Raw genomic sequence first — 26,804 nt, forward strand, 5'->3', positions numbered from 1 at the left:
TAGTGGACGCATGTATTCGGGGGACCTCCAGGGGCGCGACGGCCTGCGCCCCTCCACTCCCGGGCTGCTCTTGTCTTAACCTCTTGCTCTCGGGCGGCCCCTCGGGCGTCAGCTCGAGCTGGGGCGGGGGGCTGGCGGCGGTGAGGGGGCCGGCGGAACAGAGCGACGCGGCCCCAAGTTTATGCTAATCCGCGCAGATCCCGCCTCCCGCCTCCCCTCGGCGGCCCCAGCCGCGAGCAGCGCCGGCCACTCGGCGGGACGCAGCAGCCGTGAAGCGCCAGGCGGCCGGGCCAGCGAGCTCCGGGGGCCGCGACCGGCGGCGGGACCCGGGCGGGCGAGCGGTGGGGCGGCGAGCCGACACCCGGCGGGGGCCCCGCGCGGGGCCAGGTGGAGACCCGGGGGCCGCAATGGGCCGCCGCCGCCTGCCGGTCTGGCTGTGCGCCGTCGCGGCGCTGCTCTCGGGGGCGCAGGCCAAGGGCACCCCGCTCCTCGCGCGGCCCGTGCAGCCCGGTGCCTCCCGCTACAGCCTCTACACGACGGGATGGCGTCCTCGGCTGCGCCCGGGGCCGCACAAGTAAGCGGGCCATGCCCCGGGCGGGAAGCGGGAGGGATCGGCCCAGGCGGCGCTCCCACCTGCCCCGGCCGCACGCGGGGGCACCGGGCACCCGAGGCCGAGCCCCCGCCGGGGCGGGCTCCCCACACTCCGGGGGGCTGCGGGACTGGCGAAGGAAAATAAGCCGAGGGGAGCCGGCGCGGCGGCTGGGGTCCTGGCAGTGCCCGCGGAAACCTTTCCAGCGAAGTAACATTTTCCAGCTGCGCTGTGTGCAGACTCCCGGCGCAGCGGACCAGGTGGAGGGAGTGGAGGGAGGGAGGGCGGGCGGTCTGCGCACGGAACACGCGGGGCCACCCCCATCCCACACCAGGCGTTTCCTCTCTCCCTGGCCAGGGCCAGGTAGGAGATGGAGCCGTGTGCCCAGCGGCTCGCCATCCTCCACGGTCACCCTGGACCCCGCAACCCTTTGGGAGCCCCAACTTGGCTGGGCCGCAGAGCCGGTGGGGGCTCCTGGGTCCTGGACCCGTGTTGTGGCTCCAGAGCCGGATTGCAGTAGGTGGTACACTTATGCCAGGCAGCCACCTCCCCAGCCCAGGCCAGTGAGAGAGGCTACAGGCCCTCCCCTGCCTTAGCGTCTAGTCTTCAGTAGCTTCAGGTGAGTTTGGGGCCCTGCCTGGGCTGCTAACTGAGTTTGAACTCTAGCTGAGTTTGAAGGCTATTCTAGGAGGAGTGTACCCTAACCCTAACCCTCAGTCAGCCTGGGCATGTCAGGGCAGGCTTCCTGGAGGAAGTGGTACAAAAAGTGACCTGCGAGCAGGGAACCAAGAGCCATGGCCTGGGCTGGAAAAGTACAAGGTGGGATGCATTCCCCAGGAGTCAGTCAGGGGAGGAGGGATGAGATGTGTGGTCTCAAAGGCACTAAGTTGGGATCTGAGAAGATTCCATGTTGAGATAAGGAGCTGGGCAGCCCATGAGGGAGTTAGAGAAGGGTGGGGAATGTGGCAAGGCTCTTGGGGGGAACCTAGGGGAGGCTTTTTCTCTAGGCAGGGCAAGCAGAGGTGAGACCTCAAGAAGGGCAGCTGCTCTGGGCTCCTGGTTCAGTAGAGCACTTACAGTGACCAACCCACTGGGGAGCCTGGGATCAGGAGACCAGCAGTGGGGTTGGACCCCAGGAACAAGAAGGGGTAGAGGAGAGATGGGAGTCTGGTCTCTTGCCAAGGCCCACAGTCGGTGGAGGGAAGGAGCCAAAGCCTCGGTGGGCCTGGCACAGGTCAGATATTCCAAGGATGCCATTCCCCCCGCAGGGCCCTCTGTGCGTACGTTGTGCACAGGAATGTGACCTGTGTCCTACAGGAGGGAGCAGAGAGCTACATAAAGGCTGACTATCGGCAGTGCAGATGGGGGCCCAAGTGCCCCGGGACAGTCACGTGAGTACACCCCTCATCCCACCGACTCAGGATCCCTGGGCACAAGCCCATAGCCTGCCTTCAGCTGAGAGTAGCAGCCAACTCCACAACTCCTTGGACTCCAGAGCGCCGAACGCTCTCACCATACAGGCCGGATGGAGAGGGCTGGGGAGAAGCCAGGGCAGGCTCAGGTTGGAGCCCACGGGGGACCAGGGGAGGGTTCCTGGGGGAGAAGCACACAAGGCAAGAAGGAAGCAGCAGAGGCAAAGGGAGTAGAGGAGGAAAAGCAGAGGAGAGCAGAGGGTCAGAGTTATGATGGCTGATCTCAAAGGGGGCCCTGGGTCGACCCAGGGAGGGTGGTGGCGATCATGGAGAAGGCAGACCAAGGCAGAGAGGACAGAAGCCAGATTTGGGGGCTTTAGCTAGAAAGCTGGGGGTTCTCTGCGGGCATGTGCTATCACACATAGGTGCGATGCACAGGTCTGTACTTGGAAATGTTCAAATGTGTATGTGAAAACAAACGTTTTTGCTCCCGTGTGTCAGTGGGCAAACAGGTACACAGCTGAAGAGGTGAGAGAGTGCCAGCGGTGGGTGCTGCCCTGCGCCCCTGGGCCTTGCCCACTGTGCTCACAATCAGAGGTGCCCTTCAGCCAGCCTCTGGGCCCAGGGCTGAATTCCCAGAGGAGGCCAGGGAGGAGGGGCCCCCAAGTAGGGAGTGTGAAGGGCTGCCTCCCCCAGCTCCAGCACGGTCCCCTCATCCACCCAGTGGAAAAGGGCTGGGGTTTCATGAGGATTTTTCAAGGGACCACCAATGGCAGAGTGGAATTTCTCTTCTTTCTTTCTTTTCTTTTTCCTTTTTTTTTTTTTTGGCTGCCCCACAGCATATGGAGTTCCCAGGCCAGGGATCAGATCTGAGCCACAGTTGCAACCTAAGCCACAGCTGCGGCAACACCAGGTCCTTAACCCATCATCCCGAGCCAGGGATTGAACCTGCATCCCAGCGCTTCCAAGATGCTGCCAATCCCATTGTACCACAGTGGGAACTCCCAGAGTGAAATATCTGATGGTAGTCTGAGCCAGAGGGGGTCCAAGTGGTCTTGGGAGTCTTGGGCTAAGTTCCCACTAGCCTTTTCCCCAAGCAAACAGGATAGGGCAGGACTTCTCTCTGCTCCCTTCCCCAGCCCATCTCTGAGCCTCTGCAGGGCCTGCTTCCACCCCACCTCCCTGTCACCTTAAGCACAGAAAAAGGAAAAATGCTGATGGTGTGGTTACAGGAGGAGACATCTAGACCAGTGTCTGAAAGTGGCCCTGAACCCCAGCCAGGGGCCAGGGTCACCTGCCAGGAGGCAGGAGCCTCAGGCCACAGGTGCAGAGCCCTGCCCTCTCCTCATCCCTGGCCCAGGTACCGCACAGTGCTCAGACCCAAATACAAGGTGGGCTACAAGACGGTGACGGACCTCGCCTGGCGTTGCTGCCCTGGCCTCACTGGAGAAGGCTGCCCCAAGCACCTCGCGGATCACGGGGCCACCCCACCTCAGCCGGCGCCCGAGCCCCAGATTCCCTCAGGGCAGGTGGGCCCAGGTCCCAGGCCCCTTCCTTCCAGCAGAGTGGCCCCCAGCCCCCATGGTGAGTGTGCCCGTGGAGACCCTTGCCAAGGGATGGGACTTCCGGGGATTGATCTAGGCTGATCCAGGCTGGCTGCTTGAGCAGGGCTGGAGGGTGAAGCCCCCAGAGCCCCTCCCACAGCTGAGGAGGCAAGGCCCCCAGCAGGGCTGGCTTGGGACAAAAAAGTCTCAGGCGGCCCAGCAACAGGACAGGCTGAGAGGGCCAGGCCAGTGATGCCCTGGGGTACTCTCCTCTTTCCCAGGACGGAAAGCCCCGGGGCTGTTTGGCGAACGGCTGGAACGCCTGGAGGCTGATGTCCAGCGCCTGGCACAAGCATATGGTACCCTCAGTGGCCTAGTGGCCAGCCATGAAGATCCCAATAAGAAGACTGGTGGCCCCAGGGTCCCTGCCACCCCTGTGGGCTTTGGAGTCATCCCCGAGGGATTTGTGAACCCTGGAGAGACAACTGGAGGACTGCTCACACCTCCCCTGCACGAGATCTTGAGCAAAGTCACAGAGGTGAGCAACACACTTCGGACCAAGGTGCAGCTGCTGGACGAGGTGCATGGATTAGCCCTCGGCCACGAGGCTCACCTGCAGCGGCTGAGGGAGGCCCCCCCATCTCCGCTCACCTCCCTGGCACTGCTGGACGAATATGTGGACCGACGGCTGCACCGGCTCTGGGGGAGCCTACTGGATGGCTTCGAGCAGAAGCTGCAGGGCGTCCAGAGCGCGTGCGATCTGCGGGTGCAGGAGGTGCGGCAGCAGTGCGAGGAGGGCCAGGCGGCCAGCCGGAGGCTGCACCAGAGCCTGGACGGCCGGGAGCTGGCCTTGCGCAGGGAGCTCTCACAGCTGGGTACTCGGCTGCAGGGCCTGAGTGTGGCTGGTGGGGGCAGCTGCTGTGGCCAGCTGGCCTTGCTCAGTGCCCGCATGGACAGCCTTGAGAGGAACCTGCAGGTGGTGACCGAGGCCCAGAGGGGACACAGCCCCCCCAGCAGGGATGACCTCACGCGGCTCTCTGCTGCCATGCTCGAGGGGGGTGTGGCTGGGCTGCTGGAGGGCTTAGAGACCATCAATGGGACAGAGGGTGGAGCCAGAGGCTGCTGTCGGGGGATGGGGGAGGGGGGCTGGGGTGCGCGGGGCTACCAGGCCATGCTGGAAGAGCGTGTGCAGAGGCTGGAGGAACGCCTGGTGACACTGGCCGGGGACCTGAGCCATGACAGCGCCCCCCCAGGCAGGTCAGCTCGGCCCCTCGTACAGACGGAGCTGGCCGTGCTGGAGCAACGGCTGGTTTCACTGGAGACTTCGTGTACACCCAGTACCACCTCAGCCATCCTGGACAACCTCGTGGCCGAGGTGAAGGCCTGGCAGAGCCGGAGCGAGGCCCTCCTGCGTCAGGTGGCCAGCCACGCAGTCCTGCTCCAGCAGCTCAATGGCACCGTGGCTGAGGTCCAGGGGCAGCTGGCGGAAGCGACGGGCAGCTCCCTCCAAGGCGAGATCACCCTGCTCAAGGTCAATTTGAACTCTGTGAGCAAGTCGCTCACGGGCCTCAGTGACTCTGTCAGCCAGTACTCGGATGCCTTCTTGGCTGCCAACACATCCCTGGATGAGCGGGAACGCAAGGTGGAAGCCGAGGTCCAAGCCATCCAGGAGCAGGTCAGCAGCCAAGGTTCTCAGCTACGGGCTGGCCACAGGCAGGTTCTGAGCCTGCGGGGGGAGCTGGAGCAACTCAAGGCTGGTGTGGCCAGTGTGGCTGGTGGGCTCAGCCGCTGCCAGGACACAGCCCAGGCACTCCAGCACGCAGTGGGCCACTTCGACCAGAGGGTGGCCCGAGTGGAAGGTGCCTGTGGGAGGCTGGGCCTGCTGGCTGCAGGCCTGGACAATTTGCCAGCCGACTCACTTGGGCCCAGGGAGGGCCTGTGGGGTCACGTGGACCAGCTGAACCGCACGCTGACACAGCACGCCAAGGACATCGCCCGCCTCCGGGATGACCTGCTGGACTGCCAGGCCCAGCTGGCCGAGCGGGTGCGGCCAGGGCAGGGCAACTAGGTGGGCTGGACAGGACCCAAGCCCCAGGTCCTGCCACCCCTGGGGCCCTCCACCAGAGCCCAGCCTTGCCCAGCAGGGCCTCCCAGCCTCCCCTGGCCAGCGTGGATGCCACTGCCGAGGGCCCCAAAGGAAGTCTTGGTCCAGCTCCACCCGACTGTCTAGGCACCAACACTCAATGCTGCACCAGCTGGACAATTCAAGATAGCGGTCAAGGCCAGTACTTCATGCCTGAAGGCTGGGGGGTGGGGGGTGCTCTTAGAGACCTCGTGATCCGTAGTCTGCAAATTGCTTTTCTGCAGACACACCAGCCAGCACCCTTGCAAAGACCTTCAAATCCCTTCTCTGACAGCAGCCTTTGCCCGTGGACAAGAGCCCCAAGCCCATGGAGGGTTCCAGTTTCCCTGTCCCCTTGGCTTCACTTCTCAGCCGTCTGGGCTCACTTTCTTCAGGAAGGCGGTGCCCACTGGCACTGCCCTCCTCCTGGCAGCTTCACGGATGCTGTTTCTGCACCAAGGACCAGGGGTTTCCACCACCCCATGGGTCCTTCAGGACTGAATGGAAACACAAGGACTCAGTGAAGAGTTTGTTCCTTTGGATCTTCTCCCCAGGCGAGTGCCGGGGCCGCCATGGATGCTCAGAGGAAAGGACGGGGTCCATACGATCTGCTTGGAGACCCTACCCTTTTTCTTTCCTTCCCCAAGGATGTTTTTAGGGTACTCCGGTCCCCACGCAGTCCTCTCCTTTCCATCTGGGGGGAAAGCTGCTTCCCCCCACCCCCAGGTTAGGGCCTCTCTCCTAGAGGGCAGCCCTTGTGTACGTCGTGGCCAGAACGAGGCCAGATCCTGGGCAGGAGGCCACAGCTGGAGGAAAAGGGCTCCAGGCCTAGTTTCCAACATCCTTGGAAAACCCCAGCCCTGCCTGGATGTTCACAGAGTGGTGAGAAATTCAGGTACAACATGAGGACACAAGTGTTTGTCTGGCCTGCGCACTTCCCAGAGACCCATCCCAGCCGAGGCTCCTGGCCTCCGGTTCCCCGCGACAGCACGGGCTCTCCTGCGCTGTGGTGCAGGTCCCCGCAGCCTGGCCTTCTGGGTTCTCAGCATTTGGGAGCCTGCCCTCCACTTCAGTGCTGGTGGGGAGGGCAGGCCTGGATTAAAGCTTGTAGCCTGTCCAAAGGTTCTTTCTTACCCCGAGACGGTGGGAGGGGTGTCGGCACTTCTTCCCACAGCATCTTGGGCAAGAGCTCATTCAGCAGCTGGGCAGGCAGTGAACGGATCAGCAAGGGAGTCAGGGAAGGTCAGCCCCCATCTGCCCAGGCAGGGTTTGGGACTGGATCTCAGCAGAGGTGCAGAGAGGAGGTGGGTGAAAGTTGAGTGGGGCTGAGCCAAATGGGAGCCACACTCCCTCAGTCTGGTGCTGCCTGGGAACCTACTCTTCCCAGATGGTGGAGGGGGCCTGGAGCATCTGGGGTTGGGATGTGCTGATATCAAGGCACAAGCATGGGGCAGCCATGACATCTGGCTCCAGAGTTGCGGGCAGGGGCCAGGGCTGCGTAGGGCCCAGCTTCAGAGGGTACAGTCCAGGCTCCCCAAAGGGGAGTGCCTTCCCACAGCTGCCACAAGCCCTTTCCTAGGTGTACAGGACTAAAGCCTTGTAGAGGCCTCCCTCCTCTTTCTGTCCCAGCAGGAGTTAAGGCAGGGTCCCGGGGTGACAGGGACAGAGACAATAAGGGTACGGAGAACCCTGCAAGGACACAGTCATTTAATGGCTGAGGCCTGGAGAAGCTGTCCCAGCCCCCGCAGCTCAGCTGGCAAAAGCAGGGGACAAGAGAGGCTACGACTTAGGCCTGAAGCCCCCTGTTCCCCTTTGGTGAGTTGGCCTCCAACCCCCAGGCCCTGGGATGTGCAGTTTGTTCTGGGCTAGCGGCAGGGGGCGGGGGGCAGGGGGAGGGCAGGCAGGGCAGGTTCAGGCCAAGGCATCGAGGTCCACAGGGGCCAAGGGCTTCCGCCAGTAGCAAAAACTGCTGTATTCAGGGTTGGCCAGGTCTGCGCTGGGGCCACGGGCCACAGGCGGGAAGAGGAGTTCGACCACATCGCTAAGCCGCTCATACCTACGGGCAGAAGGCACCAGACTGAGAGCCTGAGCTTCCACCAGGCCACAGCCTCCATCACAGCAGGTGGAGACTCTGCGTTCTGCCTGGGAGCCCTGGACCAGGGAGGGGGGCCGGGGCAGGGGGGGAGGGGGGCCAGGCTGGGGTACATGGCAGGGCTGGGCCTCACGTGGACTTGTGGTTCTTCAGGAGCTCCTGGCTGAGTTCTCCCCGGGGGTTGACCGTGAAGATGCGGGATGTAGGCAGGCCAACCTGGCGGTAGGCAGTGACATCCTGCAAGGGACGAGGAGAGGTCGGTGGGTGGGGAGATGAGGAGGAGGTGGCTCAGCCCCCGGGGAGGGGACACTCACATTGGGTCTGTTCCCAAAGGCAGCGTAGAAGGGCTGTTCCTGGGGCAGAAAGAGCTGCTGGATGTCACTCAGGCAGGCGATCTTGAATACCTCTGGCTTCTTCTCAATCACCTCCCTGTGGCAGCCGGGGCCATGGGCAGGGAGGGGGTTAGTGACCAGAGGACGGCAGGGTCAGGTGACAGAGGCACAGGGTCTGACCCAGAGGACACCGGAGTCAGGCCTGGCGCTGGCCCGGCCTGGCCTGGGCTGGAAGTGGGCCTGTGCTCCCTGCCCCTAGGTGTGGGCTCACATGGTGTGGGGGTGGTTACCTGTGCAGGGCGGAGAAGAGGCTGCTGGGAGACAGCAGGATGGGGCCCTCGGGGAGGCTGCAGCCCCGCTCGCTCACCCACTGCAGGTACCCCTTGGTGAGGTCAGCCATGCCGATGGCCCGGGCCGAGCAGTACAGGAACTTGTACCCGTTTCTGGGGGCAGGCACAGGGGCAGCACAGAGCCTTCAGAGACCAGCCACTCCCCCCTGCCTGTGTAGCTTTGGCCAGTTCAGCCCAACCCTGGGGCCTCTGCAGGGAGAGGACTTAGGAAAAGAGCTGGGCCAGGCCTGAGAGGCAGGTGGATCAGGAGAGATGAGAATTCGGGCAAGTCTGCAGGCTTAGGCTACAACAGGAAGGCCAGGAGTTGGACTCAGAGCCCAACCATAGCTCTGAGTGGGTCTCAGCACTCCAGGTTCCTGTCCCGGGCTCCTTCCCTGCAGGTCCCCAACCCTGGCTTCCTGGGGCTGAGGCCAGGATGGCCTGAGACATCCAGTCACCCCCTCCCTGGGGTCCTGGCCCAGCCCCGCCCAGGCACTCACAGGTGGATTTTGTGGAAGAGGCTAGTGATGCCCTGGTGTGTCCAGTCTTTCCCCAGCTGGGGCAGGATGTGTCCCAGAGCGTCAGACCTAGAGCCACAGGGCAGGGGTCACTTGGTCCTCCTGCTCTGTGGGTGTGGCCCAAGGGGGCCTAGCCTTCCACCCCCAAGATGGCCCATGGGGAGGGGATGGTCTCTCTCCCTGTCCCCTCTCCCCCAGGCCTCCCCTCCCCTCATGGCCCACCCGGCCTCACTTGGTGATGGTGCCATCGATGTCAGAGATGACCACCTTGTCGTCCCACTTCCACAGGTAGATGGTGGCTCTACAGCGGCAGGTGCCCTGGTACTGGGTGGTCACGCTGAAGACCACTTCATTGGCACCTTCTTGCAGGTTCAGGCGCCGCTGGGGCCAGACATGGGGGAACTATGATCTGCCACAGCCAGACTCTGTCCACCCCCAGAGACAGCCACGTGGGCAGAGGTACCACAAGGAGGAAGTCAGGGCTGCTGGTGGGACCTGCCCAGTGCCAGGCACAGAAGCTTTGAGATGAAGGTCACGGACAAGGCCTGGCCCATGACCCCTGCCCAGGTCTCTCAGGTCACCCTCACGGCCTGCACTGCTCTTGGCAGGGAGACATGCCACTCCATAAAGGGGGCCCTGTGGGGATCTTCACAAGGAGCGAGGGTACCTGTGACATCGCCCTGAAGAAAGACCCAGCCCTGTCCTTAGTCTATAGAGAAGGATCAGGACAGTTCTTAGCCACGGCCTGTGACCTGGCTGACCCTGAGCTGGGGGTAATCCCCAGGGTACCACACAGATGGCAGCTACTCTGTACCAAGCTGGCCAGACCCTCCTGGGCATCTCCCTGACCACAGAGTCACACTCAGGAAGAATACATTCTTATTACAGGACCCACCGTTACTGAGCTCAAAGATGTGACTCGGGGGCCTGGGGTCGCCAAAATCTGAGTGGCTGTCATCAGCGTTTGATTCCTGCAGCTTCCAAAGGCAGACCTGGAGCCAGCCAACCCACTACAGGTAGATATTTTAAGATGATGTCGGAGGGGCTTTGCCAATAAAAGCATCCAGCGGAGGATAGGCTGGCATTTGAAGAAGTGGCACAGAAAGCTGTCCCTGGAGGATTCCAGCAGGACTGTAGGGTGGCTGCCAAGAGGATGGAGTCTGGGCTTTCGTGAACACAAGCTGTTCCTTAGCCGGGCCCTGAGGGCCTCTAGGATAGAAGCATCTCAGCTCCTCCGACTCCACCCCCCATAAGCACCACACTCGCACACTTACGATCTGACTGGAGGAGAGACGGAGGGACTTCTTGTAGGCAGGACTGTGGGCTGGCGGTGAAGCGGGCAGGGAGGGGGCCTCCAGGATGACGGGGCTGTCGAGGACATCGTCCTCACTGCTCGGGGCTCCGGGCTTCTCCCTGCAGGTAGCCGGGCTCTGAGGCCACCTCCCCCAGAGGAGGCCTTCACCCCTCACCCAGGCCACAGGGCTTGGCCCTGCCCCTCTAGGGACCTCTCCTTCGAGGTGCCACCATTCGGGGGGTGGCAGCAGACATCAGGATACAGGCCAGTGTGCCACACCCAGAAAGGTGACCCAGTATCTGCTTGGGAGATACTGGCCTGAGAAACTACAAGTGCATCTTGGCCAAGATGCTGTGGGAGCAGCCAGCCCATCCTTGATCACCCCCCCCAACCCTGGACATTCTGGGCCACTTCAGATATGAAAGAGGGAAGCAAGGTGGGTGAGCCCTGGTGAGAGGAGATGCCCTACTCCTCCTCCATGTGGCAGCCACCTGTCTGGGCCAGGAGTCCGGGTGTCTGTTCCAGCTCTGCCATCTCCCAGCTGTGGGAACTTTGGTGTATCTAGGTTTTCTCATCTGCGAAATGGGGCAATTTCCCAGGAGGCATGTAGAAGGAATTGTGGGAGACAACCATGGCAGAGGAGGGATCTGGCTCCACCTGGGCCCCCAGACTCCAGCTCCAGCTGCAGAACCCCAGCCAGGAAGCCCAACTTACACCCGCTGCTCCCTTGCTGTGGTTTTCTCGCTCTGGGCGCTGCCCTGTGGGAAGAAAAGACACCTAGTGAACTGCGTGCCTTGCCTGTGCTGTCCTCGCTCTGTGACCGTGACCACCTACCTCCTTGGCCGGGAAGTCCCTGCGTCGCCAGGAAAACCACCACCGCCCTCCCTTCCGGGGCATCTTCTCCTTTTCCAGCTTGTCCACGGTGCTCTGTGGGGAGATCAGAGCCATGGCATTTTCCCTATACCACACAAACCCACCTTATATCGCCCTTGGGACCCCCGTGAACCCAGAGTCTAGGGCTGACCCTAGACCAACATCTGGAGGCTAAAGAAGACTACTCACCCCCACTTGGGATGCTGAGCAATGACTCAAGGAGATAAGCATGGGTGGCTAAAGGCCACTCCACCCCAGCCCCGACCCCCTGGCTCTAGCCCAGCCTTGGCCTGGCATCCAGATCTTGTTGGTCAGTCTCCCTGCTCCAGTAACTGTGGTACTTTGGGAGTTTCTCAAGATCTGATTCTCCCTGCACAATGCCACCAAGTAGCAGCAGGGACAGTCTCCATCAGTACCACTCTCAATCTCCAAGACCAACACAGGCAATTCCTAAGGTCAGTGATCTATCCCAAGAACAGCCTCCCTCCCTGCATGTTACCATCACTGTCTGGTGGGGACAACATGGCCCTATGAAAAATTCTCATTGGATCTGTGCTAGATAACCCCAGGAGAGCCCGGGGCCCATCTAGGAGACATATCAGCTTCCTGCAAACACAGAATGGAGACCCCACATCAGGAGGATAACAGCCAGGGTGTCCGCTTGGGCTAGGATCAGGCTGGGAGAGTTTCCCAGGGGCCCTAAGTGGTGGGTCTGTCTAAGGTGACAAGAGCCAAGCAGGAGGGGACCCTCTCCCTTCCCACAGGCTCTGGATCCTAACTCAGTCCCAGAACCAGCCAGAGGACAGAGCTGAGCGTCACCAAAAGGGAGACACCAGCTGCCAGCACCCGGTGAGTGATGTTCTTTGGGCAAAGCCTAACCCAGCCAATAACAATGGGCTAGACCGGGGTGGGGTCCTGGATGGCTGGGGCAGGAGCAGGTCGGCCCTGCACAGGGTGAGGTTCTGGGAGGGACAGAGGCCAGAGGCTGGACCATTCCACCTCTGAGCATCTGCACATGCTATTCCCCACCCCTCACCTACTCATCCTTCAGACCCCTGCCCAGCGGCACCTGGTCAGCAAACTCCCTATTAGAGCCTCTTAAGGCACCTTAGACCTCTCCTTCCCAATCCTCACAGTTGAAATGCATATTCATTTGGCTAAGTCTTTGATAAACTCTCTTCCTTTGAGGGCATGACTGTCCCCAGGCTGGGCCTGGCACACAGTAGGTACTCAACAAATGTGCACTGATAAAGCAAAAGCACCCGCAGCCCAGCCTGGAGAGGGTCTCAGGTGAGGGGTGGGACCGCCATCTTCCAAGATCCAGAAACCTCCTGTTGAAGGCACGTCATTGTCACGTTTATCCCCCTCCTTTGAAGTAAAGTCCAAATCCAATCCAAATGGATTCAGCCATGCCAGGAAACTGGGGGATAGGTGGGGCTTCATCCTCACAGTCTGGGGCAAGCCTTCAGGGGAGCTCAGTCTCTTCTCCCAGAGTGGGTTCCACAGCCGGTCAGCCCCAGGCCGTCTCTGCCCACCCTCCACTTCCTTGCCAAGCACCGCCCCCCCCTGCCCGCCAAGGCTACGGCCACTTCCCCTAGAGGCCCAGGGGTGCTCTAGCCATTACCTTGGGCAAGTTTTTCTGGAAGGCTTGCAGGGAGAGGATCATGGGGGCGGCTACAGCCCAGTTGTAATGCCTGGAGAGACAGGTGGGGTGTTAGGGCAGTGGAGGGTGGGGAAAGCCAGTGGCTGCCAACGGCCCTGCCCCAGGACCCACTTCTCATTGATCTTCACCACCAGGTTCGGGTCGTCCAGGAGGCCAGGGTTTTGGGCCAGGTCCAGGTAGGAGACAACGTGCTGGTTGAACCTCTCTGGGTACAGAGGCAGAGGGCGAGAGGTGAGGTCGACACATCCCACATGACCTGCTGCCCTGGTCCCTCCTGGCTTCCCTACCCTCTGCCACTTGGGTCTTTGACTTAGCAGGGCTCTTTGCTCCCTAGGGCTCTGACACTGCTGATCTCCCCGCACCCCGGCACTTGCCATCCTGCATCCACAGCAGCTTAGCATCAAGCATCTGCCTCACAGAGTCTTGGGGATGCCCAGCGCTTGCGGGCCAGGGCCCAGCCTCACACACACTTCCACTGCTCCGACCTCTGGCGTCTCCCTCCCCTCTCCCATCCCCTGCTCAGGGCCAGGCCTGAGAAGGCAGAGGCCATAGTCAAGCATACCCACGGAGATGTCCCCGCTGTCAGCCAGGCCCCCACAGAGGGACAGCACCACTGTGTCCACTGTGTCCACTGTGTCTGGAGAGGGTTCTGGCTCCTGCTGCGGGCTGCCATCCCCCAGGGACTTCTGGCTGCCAGGTTCACTCCAACTCCTGGCCCCCAGCCCACAGTCGCTAGGGACAGAGGGGCCAAACAGTGACATGAATACAAGGAGGCTGGGAGGAAGGGTCCCAGCCCTCCCAGACCCCTGAGCGCTAGTCTGTGGCCCCACAGGCTCCAATCCTGACACTCTGGCATCCAGAACCCAGGCACCTCTGCGGGAAGTAAAGGGCTGCGTTCTCAGAGTCCAGGGAGGGCAAGTCATCCAGGTAGATGTCACTGGGGCCCAGGTGATGGCTTCTCTTCAGGGAGCCTGAGGGCAGAGGAGGGAAGACCTGTAGACCTAAAATGTGCTCTGTATCATGAGCGTACAACTCCCGCTTCCCTTCAGCGACCCAAGGCAGCATTGTCCAGTAGAACTTTCTGCAATGCTACCAAGGTCCTACATCTGCACTGTCCAATATAGTGGCTGCCGGTCACATGTACTTAAAATATGGTGTGAGCAGAAATGGAATTTCAAGTGTTATTTAATTTGAATCCATTTAAATTTAATTTTAAATAGCCACATCTAGCTGGAGATGCCCCACTGAACAGTGCAGGCTGGTGCCTTCCCATGATCTTAAGATAAAGCCCAGGTCACAAGCCAGGGATGACCAGCCTCTGCTATCTTGCCAGCTTCCTCTTCCAATCCTCTCCCCAGCCTCGCTCAAGACACAGCAGCTGCTCGGTTCCCCTCTCCCTTCTCATGGCCTTGACATGTGCTGCTCCCTCTGCCTAGAATTCTCTTCCCCTAGTCCCCACTCAGCCAGCCAAGTGGCTCTTTGTGGTCCACACCTCAACTCAGGCATCACGTGCTCCGAGAGGCCTTTTCTGGTCACATGATTTAAATTGCCCTCAAGTCCCCACATCATGCTCTTCCTGGTTGATGCGGGTGTCATCTGTCTGTCACCGGACTGTGAGCGCCATGAAGGCGGGGGCCAGGCAATGCCTGGCACACAGTAGGTGCTCAAAATGGGCTTGAAATCTCAGAGTCTAGCCAGGGAAGAACATGAGGCCAGGGGAGCGGTGGGAGGGGTCCAGCCGTCATTCACCTTTCCTCCCAGAGATGCCTTCTGGCCGCCCAGTGGGAGGGGGGGCTTCCAAGGCAGCCCAGCTCCATGATTTAGAGGCAGGAGGGTGGCCGCTGTCCCTGGAACTCTGAATCTTGGTTTCCTCTCCCTCAGGGGCAGGGAGAGGAGGATCCACAAGAGTGGGCGCCCCCATGTCAGGCTGAGGAAGGTCAGTGCCGGCCCCTGTTTGCAGGACTGGGGGTCCTGCAGGGTCCATGCCAACCACAGAGGCAGAGGGAGAGGGGATGCTGAGCACCCCCTGAGGAGGAGAGGCTGTCCTGGAGCTGCCATCAGGGACCATTGAGGATGCAGGCCACTCTGTTTTGCCCACCTGCAATCAAATAAATGGCCAAAGATGTGGGCGGTGCAGGGCCTGCCTCCCACGGCTTCAGGGAGTTGCCCCAAGTCTCAGTCACTGGGGTCCTGACGCCTGAAAGGTGGGGATGAGGGGTTGACACGGGAACTCACCTTAGGTAGCCTCCCCCAGGCCCACTGCATGTGAGACTCAGCTCTCATGGGGCTGGGTTCTGGGCTCCGTAGCTCCAGCTCTGAGTCACTCTTGGGGGATGTTAGCCCATTTGACGAGAGGCTGCAGGGAACAAGAACTGAGAGACCTCTGAGCCAGCCTGCCACCCCCTGCTGCCCACCCCAGCCTAGGAAAATTTTTTTTGCAACACCTATTTATGCTTGTGTGGAGTATATAAAAAATAGATAAATATATAGAGAATTCCTATAAGTCAACACTAAGAAAGCAATCCAGTAAAAAAAAAAAAAAAAGAAAAGTGGGACATTCCCGTTGTGGCTCAGCAGGTTAACACCTGCCATAGTATCCATGAGGATGCAGATTCCATCCCTGACCTTGCCCAGTGGGTTAAGGATCTGGGATTGCGACAAGCTGCAGTGTAGGTGACAGATGCGGCCTAGATGCAGTGTTGCCGTGGCTGCGGCGTAGGCTGGCAGCTGTAGCTCAGGTTCAACCCCTAGCCCAGGAACATCCATATGCCACAGGTGGGCCCTAAAAAAAAAGGGGGTGGCAAGATTGTGACTTTTTTTTTTTGTCTTTTAGGGTCACACCCGTGGCATATGGAAGTTCCCAGGCTAGGGGTCCAATCAGAGCTACAGCTGCTGGCCTACACCACAGCCACAGCAATGCCAGATCCAAGCCTCGCCTGTGACCTATACCACAGCTTATAGAAATGCCAGAACCTTAACCCACTGAGCAAGGCTAGGGATCGAACCTGCATCCTCATGGACACTAGTCTGATTCGTTTCTGCTGAGCCACAATGGGAACTCCCCAAGGTTGTGACTTCTTAATGGGCCTAGGGTTTCCATTAAGGGTGATGAAAAGGTTTAGAATTAGATAAGGGGTGATGGTTGCACAACATCGTGAATATTCTAAATGCCACTGCATTGTGACCTTTGAAATAGTTAACATGCTAGATTTTATTATGTGTATTTTACCACAATTTAAAAAAATGGGCAAGACTTGAATAAACTTTACAAAAAAGATATAGAGTTCCCTGGTGGTGCAACGGGTTAAGGATCTGGAATTGAAACTGCAGTGGCCTGGGTCAATCCCTGGCCCAGGAACTTCCCCATGCCGTGGGCCAAAAAAAAAAAAAAAAAAAGATATACAAATGGCTGGTAAATATGTACTATGTCATTATTCATGATAAAAATGTAAAAGAAGACCACCCTAAGACCTTGGCCTTGAGTCTCTGCCTGCAGCCCACCTGGATGCTCACCTGGCCTGGGGGGCCCACTCGCCATCCGAGTAGGGGTAGATGTCTTTGGGCTGCGTTGAGAATTCTCCTTCCAGCTGGACACTGCTGAGGAGCCACAGGGAAATAAATGGTCACTGACAGGACAGGCACCCTGGGAAGGGCATGGAAGCCTGGACATCAGGGGCTTGAGGAAGTAAAGCAACTAAAGCCCAGAGAGGTCAAGGACCTTGCCCAAGGTCACAGAGCATCAGCAGAGGAAACCATGTGTGAACCCCACTTCAGGTTGAATCCCATACCCTCAAACCCCACCTGGTCCCTGTATATCCTGGGGGCTCCGGCCTCGGCTTTTCCAGCAGGGACGGCTCACTCTCAGCGCCTGCCTCCAGCTCCTCTGAACTAGAATCAGCTGCCATGTCCTCTTTCCGCCTGGGTTTCCTCCTGCGACGCTTCTTCTTCCGCCCAGTAGAGGCCATGGCGATGCTGGCCTCAGGTTCACTGGCTGTGCCCAGCGGGGAGTTGGAAGGGAACTCAGACAGGCCCCCCCAGGGGATGGGTGATGTGCACAGGCAGGGGGGCACATGTTCCTGTGGGACAGACCAGGGGCAGGGCTGAGGGGACAATAGGGGCCTGGAAGACAGGCATGGAGGCGGGACAGAGGCTGTGGCGACATGGCCTTGCAACTGTTGCTGGCCTCAAGGCGCCCTAACGGGGATAAAGCAGCCTCAGGCCCAGGAGTGTATGCGCACAGTAAGCGAGCATGCCACATGAGCCACACCATCCAGACACCTGGGCATCGGCCTCTCAGCTCCTCTGCCCACACACCCACCACAGCAGACACCTACTTGCCCTTTAGGACTCAGCCAGGTGTCACCTCCTCCAGGAAGCTTGCTCTGACTTTCCTCAGCCTCAGTTCCCACCCGCTTCACTGCAATGACCAAATACTTCCATCATCTCTTGTTTACAAGTCTGTCTCCCAGGCTAGTCAGGAGCCTTTTTTCAAGGCAGGGGTCACCCTTCATCCAGGTCCACCGCACAGTGTCTGACATACAGTAGGGACTCAATTAAAGCTTGTCAAACAGTTTCCACACCTCTGCTGGCTTATGCTGGGCCTGCCTCCCTTCTGTACACACCCCTCTGTCCCTCCCCTGCCCACACGCTTCCACCTCCCAGCCGCCCTGAGGCAGGACCAGATCGAGAACAAGCCATCTTTTTTTTTTTTTTGTCTTTTTGCCATTTCTTGGGCCACGGCATATGGAGGTTCCCAGGCTAGGGATCTAATTGGAGCTATAGCCACTGTCCTACGCCAGAACCACAGCAACACGGGATCCAAGCCGCATCTGCGACCTACACCACAGCTCATGGCAATGCCAGATCCTTAACCCACTGAACGAGGTCAGGGATCAAACCCGCAACCTCATGGTTCCTAGTCGGATTCATTAACCACTGAGCCATGATGGGATCTCCGAGAACAAGCCATCTTCTGCTTTCCAGTCCCAGCCATTGCTCAGCGCCCTACTCCTCTCCAGGGAAGGCCTCTCTTTCACCCTTTAGGGACCCAGCTCGAGCATCCTCTTCTGAGAAAACTTCCCCAAGAGCAGTCAGCCCTTCCTAGCCCCTACCCCCCCAGCAGCACATCTCCGCCAGCATGTCACGGGTGCTGGAGGGCCAGCCTTGCCTGCAGGCCTTTGTTGGTGGGGGACTCCCTGCAGTAGGGACCGTGACCAACCCCATGGTCCTGCCCTGGGGGAGGTGCACTAATGAAGGAACAGGGCCAGAGGCACTTACCTCATCGCTGTCCAGCTCCTGGACGAAGAAGGCCTCCCCACTGTCCCCCAGCTTCATGTGCAAGTCCACAGGCTCCCCGTTGATCTCAATGTCTACCTGTAATGGGGTGTGGCGGGGTGGGCGTCCCCTCTGTTGGTCCTCACTCCCATGCTCCAGTCCATCCACTGGCTTCCCAGCTGGTCCTGGAGACCCAGGCTCCCTGCTGCCCCAGAGCACTGCGCTCTCTGGAACTCTCTCCCCCCCAGACCTTGGGGTGTCCTGCTGCTCCCCACTCTGAGGGTCTCTGCTCACCATCTGTATATTCTTGTTGATACCATGATTTCTGTGTTGTTCTCCCTTCCACAGCCCATAAGAATGAGAACATGATCTGTTTTGTCACTGATGTGTCCCCCAACCCCCAGGAGAGTGCCCAAATGTTTGTGGATGACATGAACAACAGTAAGAGATGCTGCTTGCTGGAGGGCACTTAATGCAGTGTGTGATATCTGCCTTGTTCAGTCTTCACAGCAACCCCTGGCAGTAGCTGCTGTCATCGTCCCCGCTTTATAGATGAGGTTAAGTCATTCTCTGGGAAGGAGCCAAGTGAGGCTGTGAACCCAGCAGGTCTGAGTCCAAACCCAAGCTCTCAACCACTTAGCTACACTGTCTCTTGCAAGCTTACATTCTCCTATTAGGATTCTGGCAAGTTCACAATCACCCCAGTGTGAAGGGAACTTGGGCCACCAAACCTCGAGCCACACACCGTCAGTGCTAACTAAAACCTGTCATGTTCGCCTGAGCCTGGTGAAGACAGGGCTAGTTTCTCTTTTTTATTTTTTTTCTGTTTTACGGCTGTACCTGCGGCATGTGGAAATTCCCAGGCTAGGGGCCGAATTGGAGCTGCAGCTGCCGGCCTACACCACAGCCACAGCAACGTGGGATCCAAGCTGCGTCTGCAACCTACACCACAGCTCAGATCCTTAACCCACTGAGTGAGCCAGGGATCGAACCTGCATCTTCATGGATACTTGTTGGATTTGTTTCCGCTGCACCACGACAACTCCAGGGCCAGTTTCTTAAGGAGAGGAACTCATTTTTGAGTATCACCCACATGCCTGGCCTTGGGATAGCGTTATTCACCAGGCAAATGAGCCTATCCATTTATGTGAAGCAGCTAAGACTGCACAGGCAAGGCCTTGGTAAGCTGGAGCCTGGTCCCATGGCCCCAGGGCAGAAGAAGCACCCCTACTCCCACCCCGTGCTGCTTCCGGGGGAAAATAGGGACCCTTCTGGACCAGAGCCCCCAAACCAACCTTCTGAGAAAATGCAAAAGAAGGGAAGCCTGTCCAGAGGACCTGACCCCACCCCAGAGAGGTCGGGGTCCTCTCCTGGGACTGCAGTGGCTGCTCTGGCTTCAGCAGCCCACCCTACAGGGGCCCTCTCCCAGCCACCACTCACCACCTTCTCCCGCGAGCGCAGGACGCCCAGCTTCCCGAAACGCACGTGGAAGGGTGAGCATCGGAAGGAGCCGTCCACCTGCTTCACCACCAGCACATCAATGCCCCCACTCAGAGTGGCCGGGTTCAGGCCCCGGTAGAGTCCCTTCACTGTCCCAAACACTGTCTCCGCCAGCTGCCCCACGTAGTTCATGGCTGTGCTGGGAAACGGAGGCAGTGCTGGGACCAAGGCCTGGCCCCACCACCCTCCGAGGGGAGGCTCCATGGCCTGAGGCCTGACCCTCCCAGGGCCCCAGACTCACGGTGTGTGGTCCTCGGTACGCCTCCACAGACGGGCAGCAGTGATGCGGGCGGAGGAGTGCCTGTGGATGCAGGTTCTAATCCAGTCTAATCTTGGACAGCCACCTCCCTTCTCCAGGTGCCGACAACTGCATCTGTCAAATCAGGGCACTGGGTAAGGCAACCCCCAGCACCGTGAGCCTCTAAATGCCATGAGTAATGACAATGACCATGGTGTTCAGTGGCACGGCTCATTTCATCCTCCCCACAACCTGTGAGGCTGGCTGGGCGGGTGGCATTATCCCTGTTTATGGACAAGCCAGCTGAGGCTCAGAGGGGTGGAGTGACTAGCCCGAGATCTCACAATTAGTCAGGAGAGGAGGCAGGATTGGCACCCAGGCCTGTGTGATTGCAGAGCCCTCAGTGGAAACCACTGGGATGGCCCAGTTGGGGGAACAGGGAGTTGGAAGGTGCAGCAAGGGGCAGCCTGAAGCTAGATCAGGCCCAGGGCCCTGCTGGGTAATAGGCGACAGTCCTGAAAGCTGATCTCTTTCCAGGAAGTGGAAAGGAGGGAGCCTCTCTTTCCATCTGAGAAATGGGTTCAGCTGTCTTGCTGCCTCCTGGTCCTAGGAGTTGGGAGGGGCCTTGCTGGGCCTTGGTGGCTGATCTGTGGGGGAGCAGGGCTGGGGGTACCCCAGGAACCTAAAGCTCTGCCCACCTCTCAGCTGCTTGACATAGGGCATCCCCTATAGGTGGGCCCAAACTCCAAAGCCCTTCTCGGTTTCCCTGAGATGTGTGGGAAGCCCATCCATGGCCACAACATGACCCCAGTGTCTCTAGGTCATAGTTCTCAGCCCCGACTCCCACTCCCAGACCTGCATTCAGGCCTTCGACTGGCCCCTGGTTCATCAAAGCTGTTCCTTCTTCCCCAAGCCGGACAGACCAGTCCCTCCAGCTCTCCCACACCAGGCAGAGCTGGGTGAGCCAGAGGCAGGAGGCTGTAGCAGCTGCAGAGAAGAACCAGGGCCATGATGAGAGCCACCTCTATGCTAGCATGCTGCCACCCCACCAGTTCCGGCTCATCGCCCCTTCCCTGTGGGCCATGCTGGTGGTCTACTGCCCCTCTGGCTTCCAGGGCCCAGGCTGTCCCACAGGAGCACTTCCCTCTGCTCCAGCACCAGAACTGCTGGAGGTCTGCCTGCCACACAAGATCACTCCCCAAAGAAGTCAAGTGACTTGTCCAAACCCTATTAAGATGATGGGGGGGAGGGAGCGATGACTCATAGCCTGGTTTCCTGACTCCATACCACGCTTCCTTCCACTCCCTGGGCCCCAAAGCACACCACAGTTGTCTTCACCTCTACACAGTCTTGTAACGCCTCACCACTCAAATGCGGTCCAGGGCCCAGCATCACCTGGGAGCTGGTTAGAAACAGAGCTTGGAGTTGTGGCTCAGCCAATTAAGAATCTGACTAGTATCCACAAGGATGCAGGTTCGATCCCTGGCCTCACTTAGTGGGTTAAGGATCTGGTGTTGCCTCAAGCTTCAGCATAAGTTGCAGATGGAGCTCAGATCTGGTGTTGCTGTGGCTGTGGTATAGGCTGGCGGCTACAGCTCTGATTTGATCCCTAGCCTGGGAACCTCCATATGCTGTAGGTGCGGCCCTAAAAAGCAACCCCCCCCAAAACAGAGAGTTTCAAAATGTAAGGTCTCACGAGAATTGCTAAATGGGATAAAATAGAACTCTTTGGATCCCTAAAATGTCACTCAGATTGAATAAATCTTTTATCTGCAAAGCACCTACTATGTGCCAGGTGAAAATTCCTACTTTGGTTTCTCCATCCCACCCAAGTCTGAATATGGGTCCAAGGAGACAGACCAACTGACAAGGAGAGACGTGTGGTGGGCAGGGCTTTAGACCATTGTGCCCAGGAAATGCAGAGAAGATTCCAGAAGCTTCTGGGGATAAAGGAGCAAGCATAGGAGGGGCACCCTAGATGTGGAGACAAAGATCTGCCCAGTTGGATTCCTAAGCCTGAGCTCTCTGCCCTGCTGAGGACCAAAGAACTGGTGGTGGGCAGGTGGGGAGGCAAGTGCGGGGTGGGGGGCAGGCTCAGCTTCCCCTCATCCAGAGTTTCTCAGTTTCAGCATCACTGCTGTCTCGGGCTGGATAATTCTTTGTTGCGGGGTTGGCGGCAAGTGCTGTAAAATGTTTAGCAGCCTTCCTGGTCTACCCGCTAGTGGCCAAGTAGCACCCTCTCTCCAGCTGTGACCACCACATCGTCTCCAAACTTTGTCGAATGTCCCCTGGGGGACAAAACTGCCCCCATGTGAGAGCCACTGAAGTAGAAAGGGCTAAAGGGCAGAGGTGGAACCCGGGTCCTACTCCGTTCTACCCATGGAATGTCCTTGGGCAAGGTAACTTGCCGGCCCCAGCTTCCCCTTCTAGGAAACAAGGCCAGGACTCCTCAGATCCTTCTCAGCTCTGCTGTCATGGAAGCCAAGAATTCATTCCTCCGCTTGTTCGTTCCCCTCAGCAAGTGGAGGCCCCCATCTCTGCCTGCTCAGCATTTGGGTGGGGAGGTGGGAAGGGAACTCCTGTGAGCCAAGCCTGGGCTCCTCCCCTCTACCTGTGCCCATCCCTGAAGGCATCGCCCATCCCAGGACCAGCTCTGCCTCCTCAGTCTGCTCCAGAGGGAGGCGAGCTCTGCTTGGCTCCCCTATGGTGCCTTTCACCCCCAAACTAACATGTCTAGAATCTAACACCTCATCTTTTCCTGGGGGACCTGGTCAGGTGAATTCCTCCAAGGACTCAGGGATACCCTCCCTCCCAAGCCCTCTGCATCCTGTTCCCCAATTTCCTGCTCACCCAGCCCCTCCTCTCACCTTCTGCTGTCCTAGGGCAATGCTTTATTACCAATGCCCACATCCTGGGTGGCAGCGGACTGTCTGGATTCTTTTTTGCTTTTAGGGCCACACTCGCCGCTTACGGAAGTTCCCAGGCTAAGGGTCAAATCGGAACTCTAGCCACCGGCCTACGCCACAGCCACAGCCACAGGCACATGGTTTCCAAGCCATGTCTGTGACCTACACCACAGCTCACAGCAATGCCGGATCCCTAACCCCCTGAGCTAGGACAGGGATCAAACCTCATGAATACTAGTCGGGTTCGTTAATGGCTGCACCACGACAGGAACTCCCAGCTGTCTGGATTCTAATCCCTTCTCTGACACTAGCTGTGACCTTGGGCAAGTCACTTCACTTCTCTAAGCCTGGGTTTCAGCCTCTGAAATGGGGATAACATAAGGGGTGCATGAGTAATTGAGGACATAATGTGTGTAAAGCAGCGGCACACAGTCAATGCCCACCTGCACCGCCCATCAGGAGCAGCATTATTCTTGGAATCTTTACAGCCCTACTCACACAGGCTAGTCCTGAGGGCACTACAGGTCAGACTCCAGTGCACTGCCCCTGCCCTACCTTGACCATTTAGACTTCTTAACTTGGCATTCAAGGCCCTGCACCCAATACCCGTTTGCTCCAGACAGGCCTCACAGTCCACTCTGGGCGCATCCACACACCTCCCAGGCCTGCAGACAACCCCACCACAGGGAAGGTGGAACAAGCTGCCCTGGATGTGAGGCCTCAGCCTTTCTGGGCTCCCAGACTCAGGGAGGGGTGTGGGTGCGGCCCTCTATCTAGGACCAGAGAGGGGAGCAGCAGGAAAAGCCCTGCCATGGTCCTGGAAGGGAGAACGCTCCACCCACGATTGCCAGCACCCTTCACCGCTGCTGCGTCTGCCCTGTCCAGTCTCCCGGCAGGAGACTGCAACTGAGGACATTCAGTAGCAGAGAGGATGGGTGTCTTCCCCAAAGTCACAGTCAGCCTGGGGTGAAGCTGGGGTGATACTCTTCTTTCCTTTTTTTTTTTTTTTTTTGGTCTTTTTGTCTTTTTAGGGCCACACCTACAGCATGTGGAGGTTCCCAGGCTAGGGGTCGAATCAGAACTACAGCTGCTGGCCTACACCACAACCACAGCAAAGCAGAATCGGAGCCACATCTGCGACGTACACCACAGCTCACCACATCGCTGGATCTTTAACCCCCGGAGCGATACCAGGGACCGAACCTGTGTCCTCATGGATACTAGTCAGATTCGTTTCTACAGAGCCAGGGCGGAACTCCGATACTTTTCTTCTGAGAGGTTTTCACATGGCATTTTCTCCTGATCCCACATTCTGAATATCCGGGGGCCTCGCAGCCATTGGGTAGGGGAGAGGGGTGAAGTCAGGCCGGCCCCTCCACCCTGGCGCTCCCTTCTGATGGCTAGATCAGGTCCGGGCCTGGCAGGGCAGATGGGCTGGGCAGGGGAGGGGTACTTCGTCTCTGGCCCTGGTTGGGCCCTACCTGGGGAGCTGCCCACTGGACCTCCGGACCCCGAGCCGCGGCCTCTACCTGAGTGCACAGGGTCAGCGCGTAAGTGTCTTCGGCACTGCCCTCACCAGGCACTTCCGGCTCCTCTCGGACTGGGTGAGATCCCGGTTCCGCCCCTTCCATGAGCCAAGGGCGGCCTCCGCTGGTCCCAATCCGTCTAGACTCCACCCTCCGAAGAGAGCCCGCCCCCGCCCAGTCCCCCCTCCCCCTCGCCGCCGCCCTGGGACGCCCTTTCACCTATAGAAGCTGGGGCCCCGCCAGGCCCCGGGCCCCGCCCACTCCGACTCCGGCTCGGGCTCCAGCCCGCCGCGCCCCAGAGTTCCTGGACGGAAAGTCTCAGAGGCCTGTCGCCGGCCCCACCTCCGGGAGCGGCGGGAAAGCGGGGACTTTCGAAAGCTACAGACCAAAGAAAGCCTTCTCGGCTTTGCGGGAAATTCTTTCCCCAGTCTAAGTCGACTTTCGGCAAGGGAGAGCCACCTTGCAGGATTTTCGAAAGTACATGGAATGACTTTGTGAGGCACCTGGAGCTCCAATGTCCCCTCCAGGGAGCAGCTTTGACACCCAACCCCACCTCCCAAGCTGGACTGGACCCCGTATCATACACTCACATATCCCATGTGGAATTTCATATTTGTTTGAATAACTGTTTGGTTATTGTCTGCCTCTTTGAATTTGTACTCCCTGAGAGCTGGTTGCGTTCATCTTACACCCCAGCATCCAGTTCAGTGCCTAACATACAGCAGGAGCTCAATAAATGCCCACTCTCCATTCCATCCAGCGAATCACACTGGTAGAGTGGAAGCGGGGGCAATACTTCCATCGGCCAGATGAGGGCAGGCGATGACCAGTCTTCTGGCTCAGCTGAGCAGCCTCTCTGCGGCAGGCGCCAGGAGGGGAACAGGTGAGCCCCGACGCGGGAAGATTTGAAGAATCCACGGGCCCACAAACCACGTGTGTGGCTTGGGCCAGGGGACGGTTTTATCCTTTGGATCTATGGCTCGCGGCTTGTCCCGGATCAAAGGCGTCTCCAGCAACCTGTAAGGATATGGTGTCTGCTAAGAGGATGATCTGAGAAAGGTCAGGAGGTGAGGGAGTTTGCAGTAAAAGAGGGAGGGATCCCAGGAAAAGTTTAGAGGGTTGGGGCACAATGGCAAAGAACCAGGCTTAGAAAGTACTGGGTGGTGGGGAGTACTGGGTGGTGGAAAGGTGGCTGCTATTGTTCTGTGACTCAGGATGACAAGACCTGGCTGGAAGTGACAGTCCTCAGGGGTCCTTGCTTTAAGCAAAAGTCATTTGGTGTCAGTCCTGAAGCCAGGCGGTGTCTGGCTGGTATCTCAGAAGAGCCTGTTGGGAGTAGAGCTGTCTCAAGGGGCCAGAGGGCAGAACCATGCCACTAACGTGGCTGTGGAAGCATGTTGTTTATGACCACGATTATTCAATGGCGAAACACCAGAAACATCAGGAATGCCTCCAGGGAGCCTGGGAAGGAAGGAAGGAAGGATCAGAGGTTATGGCTGCAGATGCTGCAGTAACTCTACCACTTTGAGCCTCAGTTTCCTCATCTGTAAGATGGAGATAAAAATCTACCTTGCAGGATTGTATTGTGAGGATCAAATGGGATGAATGAAATCAGTGGCTCTCAACCTTGACTGCACATTGAAATCACATGCCCTTGGCAAATATTGATGCCTGGGTACGGGAATTAAAAAAAAAATTCTCCACGTGATTGTAATGTGCAGCCAAGGCCGAGAACTCTGGAGCTAAATAAAACTCTGAACACATCGCAGGGCACACACTCGGTGTTCAACTGTTTATCACATTAAGAAAAATGGAGCACAAGTTGTTTTTATTGTTCCTTGTTAGAGAAAAAAAGTTGATATAAAGGTTATTGCAGACATTAGATTTCCGACAGGCTTGTTTCCAGAACGATGCATCATCTGGGATTGATGATTCTGGGGGTGGGGAAGGCAGAAGCAGCCTCTGGTAGTATGACTTGTCCTAACACCCAACTGTGATGAACGAGGCAGGGACCACCTTGTTCTAGCTTGTGGTTTATGTCACCATCTCCAAGGTGTCCACTGAGCATGGAAGCAGCATGAGCGCTTGTGTCTGTCCATTTCTGGGGTTAAGGATAGAGGCAATGTTCTCTTCTCCCTTGATACTCTCCACTGCTTGTTTTTTGAAGAACCCATCAGTGTAGGTGGCACCTCCTTCTTTACGGAACTTGGTCGCCATATGTGCTTTAAGTCACAGACCCAAGGATTATTCACTGTGCTCCACTACTTTCTTGCTGGGTAAAAACTGGCATGAAGTGGGAGGACCCTGAAGCTGTGACCACTTGCCATGGGCAGCAAGATTGGCTGCAGGAGCAGCTTCTCAGCCCTTCCTGGGGGTTCCAATGAAGGTGGGGAGAGAGGCAGAGGAAACCGCACTTGCTGCCTCCAGGATCCAGGCTTTGGGTTGGGCCCTGGGCAGTTGATGTTTGGCCAGGATGGTCAGATTTAGCAAATAAAGGATGCCCAATTAAACTAGAATTGTAGATAAATAGCAAAAAAATTTTTAGTGTAAGCTGTCCCATGCAGTATTTAGAATATACTAAGAAATTGTTCA

The 26,804-nt window shown here is 58.3% G+C and overlaps 2 protein-coding genes across 11 annotated transcripts; one reads left to right on the plus strand and one right to left on the minus strand.

Annotated features, from left to right (window-relative positions):
- The first annotated feature begins 407 nt into the window (after positions 1–407).
- EMILIN3 (elastin microfibril interfacer 3) lies at positions 408–6,784 on the plus strand. The gene is made up of 4 exons (XM_047771086.1): positions 408–574; positions 1,858–1,980; positions 3,362–3,585; positions 3,827–6,784. The coding sequence occupies exons 1-4, from the start codon at positions 408–410 to the stop codon at positions 5,611–5,613; spliced, it is 2,301 nt and encodes a 766-aa protein (XP_047627042.1). The 3' UTR covers positions 5,614–6,784.
- A 573-nt stretch (positions 6,785–7,357) lies between these two features.
- LPIN3 (lipin 3) lies at positions 7,358–24,337 on the minus strand. 10 transcript variants are annotated; one of them, XM_047771079.1, is made up of 22 exons: positions 24,216–24,336; positions 20,636–20,767; positions 19,784–19,915; positions 19,483–19,681; positions 18,046–18,141; positions 16,570–16,844; positions 16,282–16,365; positions 15,004–15,124; positions 14,518–14,866; positions 13,640–13,739; positions 13,331–13,500; positions 12,880–12,973; positions 12,730–12,799; positions 11,067–11,159; positions 10,947–10,990; positions 10,213–10,351; positions 9,171–9,319; positions 8,921–9,007; positions 8,382–8,534; positions 8,074–8,188; positions 7,893–7,996; positions 7,358–7,723 (listed from the first exon to the last, which is right to left on the minus strand). In XM_047771079.1, the coding sequence occupies exons 4-22, from the start codon at positions 19,672–19,674 to the stop codon at positions 7,579–7,581; spliced, it is 2,580 nt and encodes an 859-aa protein (XP_047627035.1). In that variant the 5' UTR covers positions 19,675–19,681; positions 19,784–19,915; positions 20,636–20,767; positions 24,216–24,336; the 3' UTR covers positions 7,358–7,578. The 10 variants fall into 10 exon arrangements, with proteins under 10 accessions (XP_047627035.1, XP_047627032.1, XP_047627036.1 ...); XM_047771076.1 differs by having other exon boundaries at positions 24,168–24,336; XM_047771080.1 differs by lacking the exon at positions 20,636–20,767 and having other exon boundaries at positions 19,483–19,676; positions 24,168–24,337.
- Between the last annotated feature and the right edge of the window lie 2,467 nt (positions 24,338–26,804).

The sequence above is a fragment of the Phacochoerus africanus genome, chromosome 3, assembly GCF_016906955.1.
Source record: "Phacochoerus africanus isolate WHEZ1 chromosome 3, ROS_Pafr_v1, whole genome shotgun sequence".
Classification (NCBI taxonomy): domain Eukaryota; kingdom Metazoa; phylum Chordata; class Mammalia; order Artiodactyla; family Suidae; genus Phacochoerus; species Phacochoerus africanus.

Coding starts and splice junctions, on each gene's coding strand:
- EMILIN3 (XM_047771086.1), top strand. CDS start 408: ATGGGCCGCCGCCGCCTGCCGGTCTGGCTGTGCGCCGTCGCGGCGCTG. Junction 1,981..3,361: donor AAGTGCCCCGGGACAGTCAC/GTGAGTACACCC, acceptor TCCCTGGCCCAG/GTACCGCACAGTGCTCAGAC. Junction 3,586..3,826: donor AGTGGCCCCCAGCCCCCATG/GTGAGTGTGCCC, acceptor CCTCTTTCCCAG/GACGGAAAGCCCCGGGGCTG.
- LPIN3 (XM_047771080.1), bottom strand. CDS start 19,674: ATGAACTACGTGGGGCAGCTGGCGGAGACAGTGTTTGGGACAGTGAAG. Junction 14,867..15,003: donor CCTGGGGGAGGCTACCTAAG/GTGAGTTCCCGT, acceptor ATTTGATTGCAG/GTGGGCAAAACAGAGTGGCC. Junction 8,535..8,920: donor CTCTTCCACAAAATCCACCT/GTGAGTGCCTGG, acceptor GCCTGCCCCCAG/AAACGGGTACAAGTTCCTGT.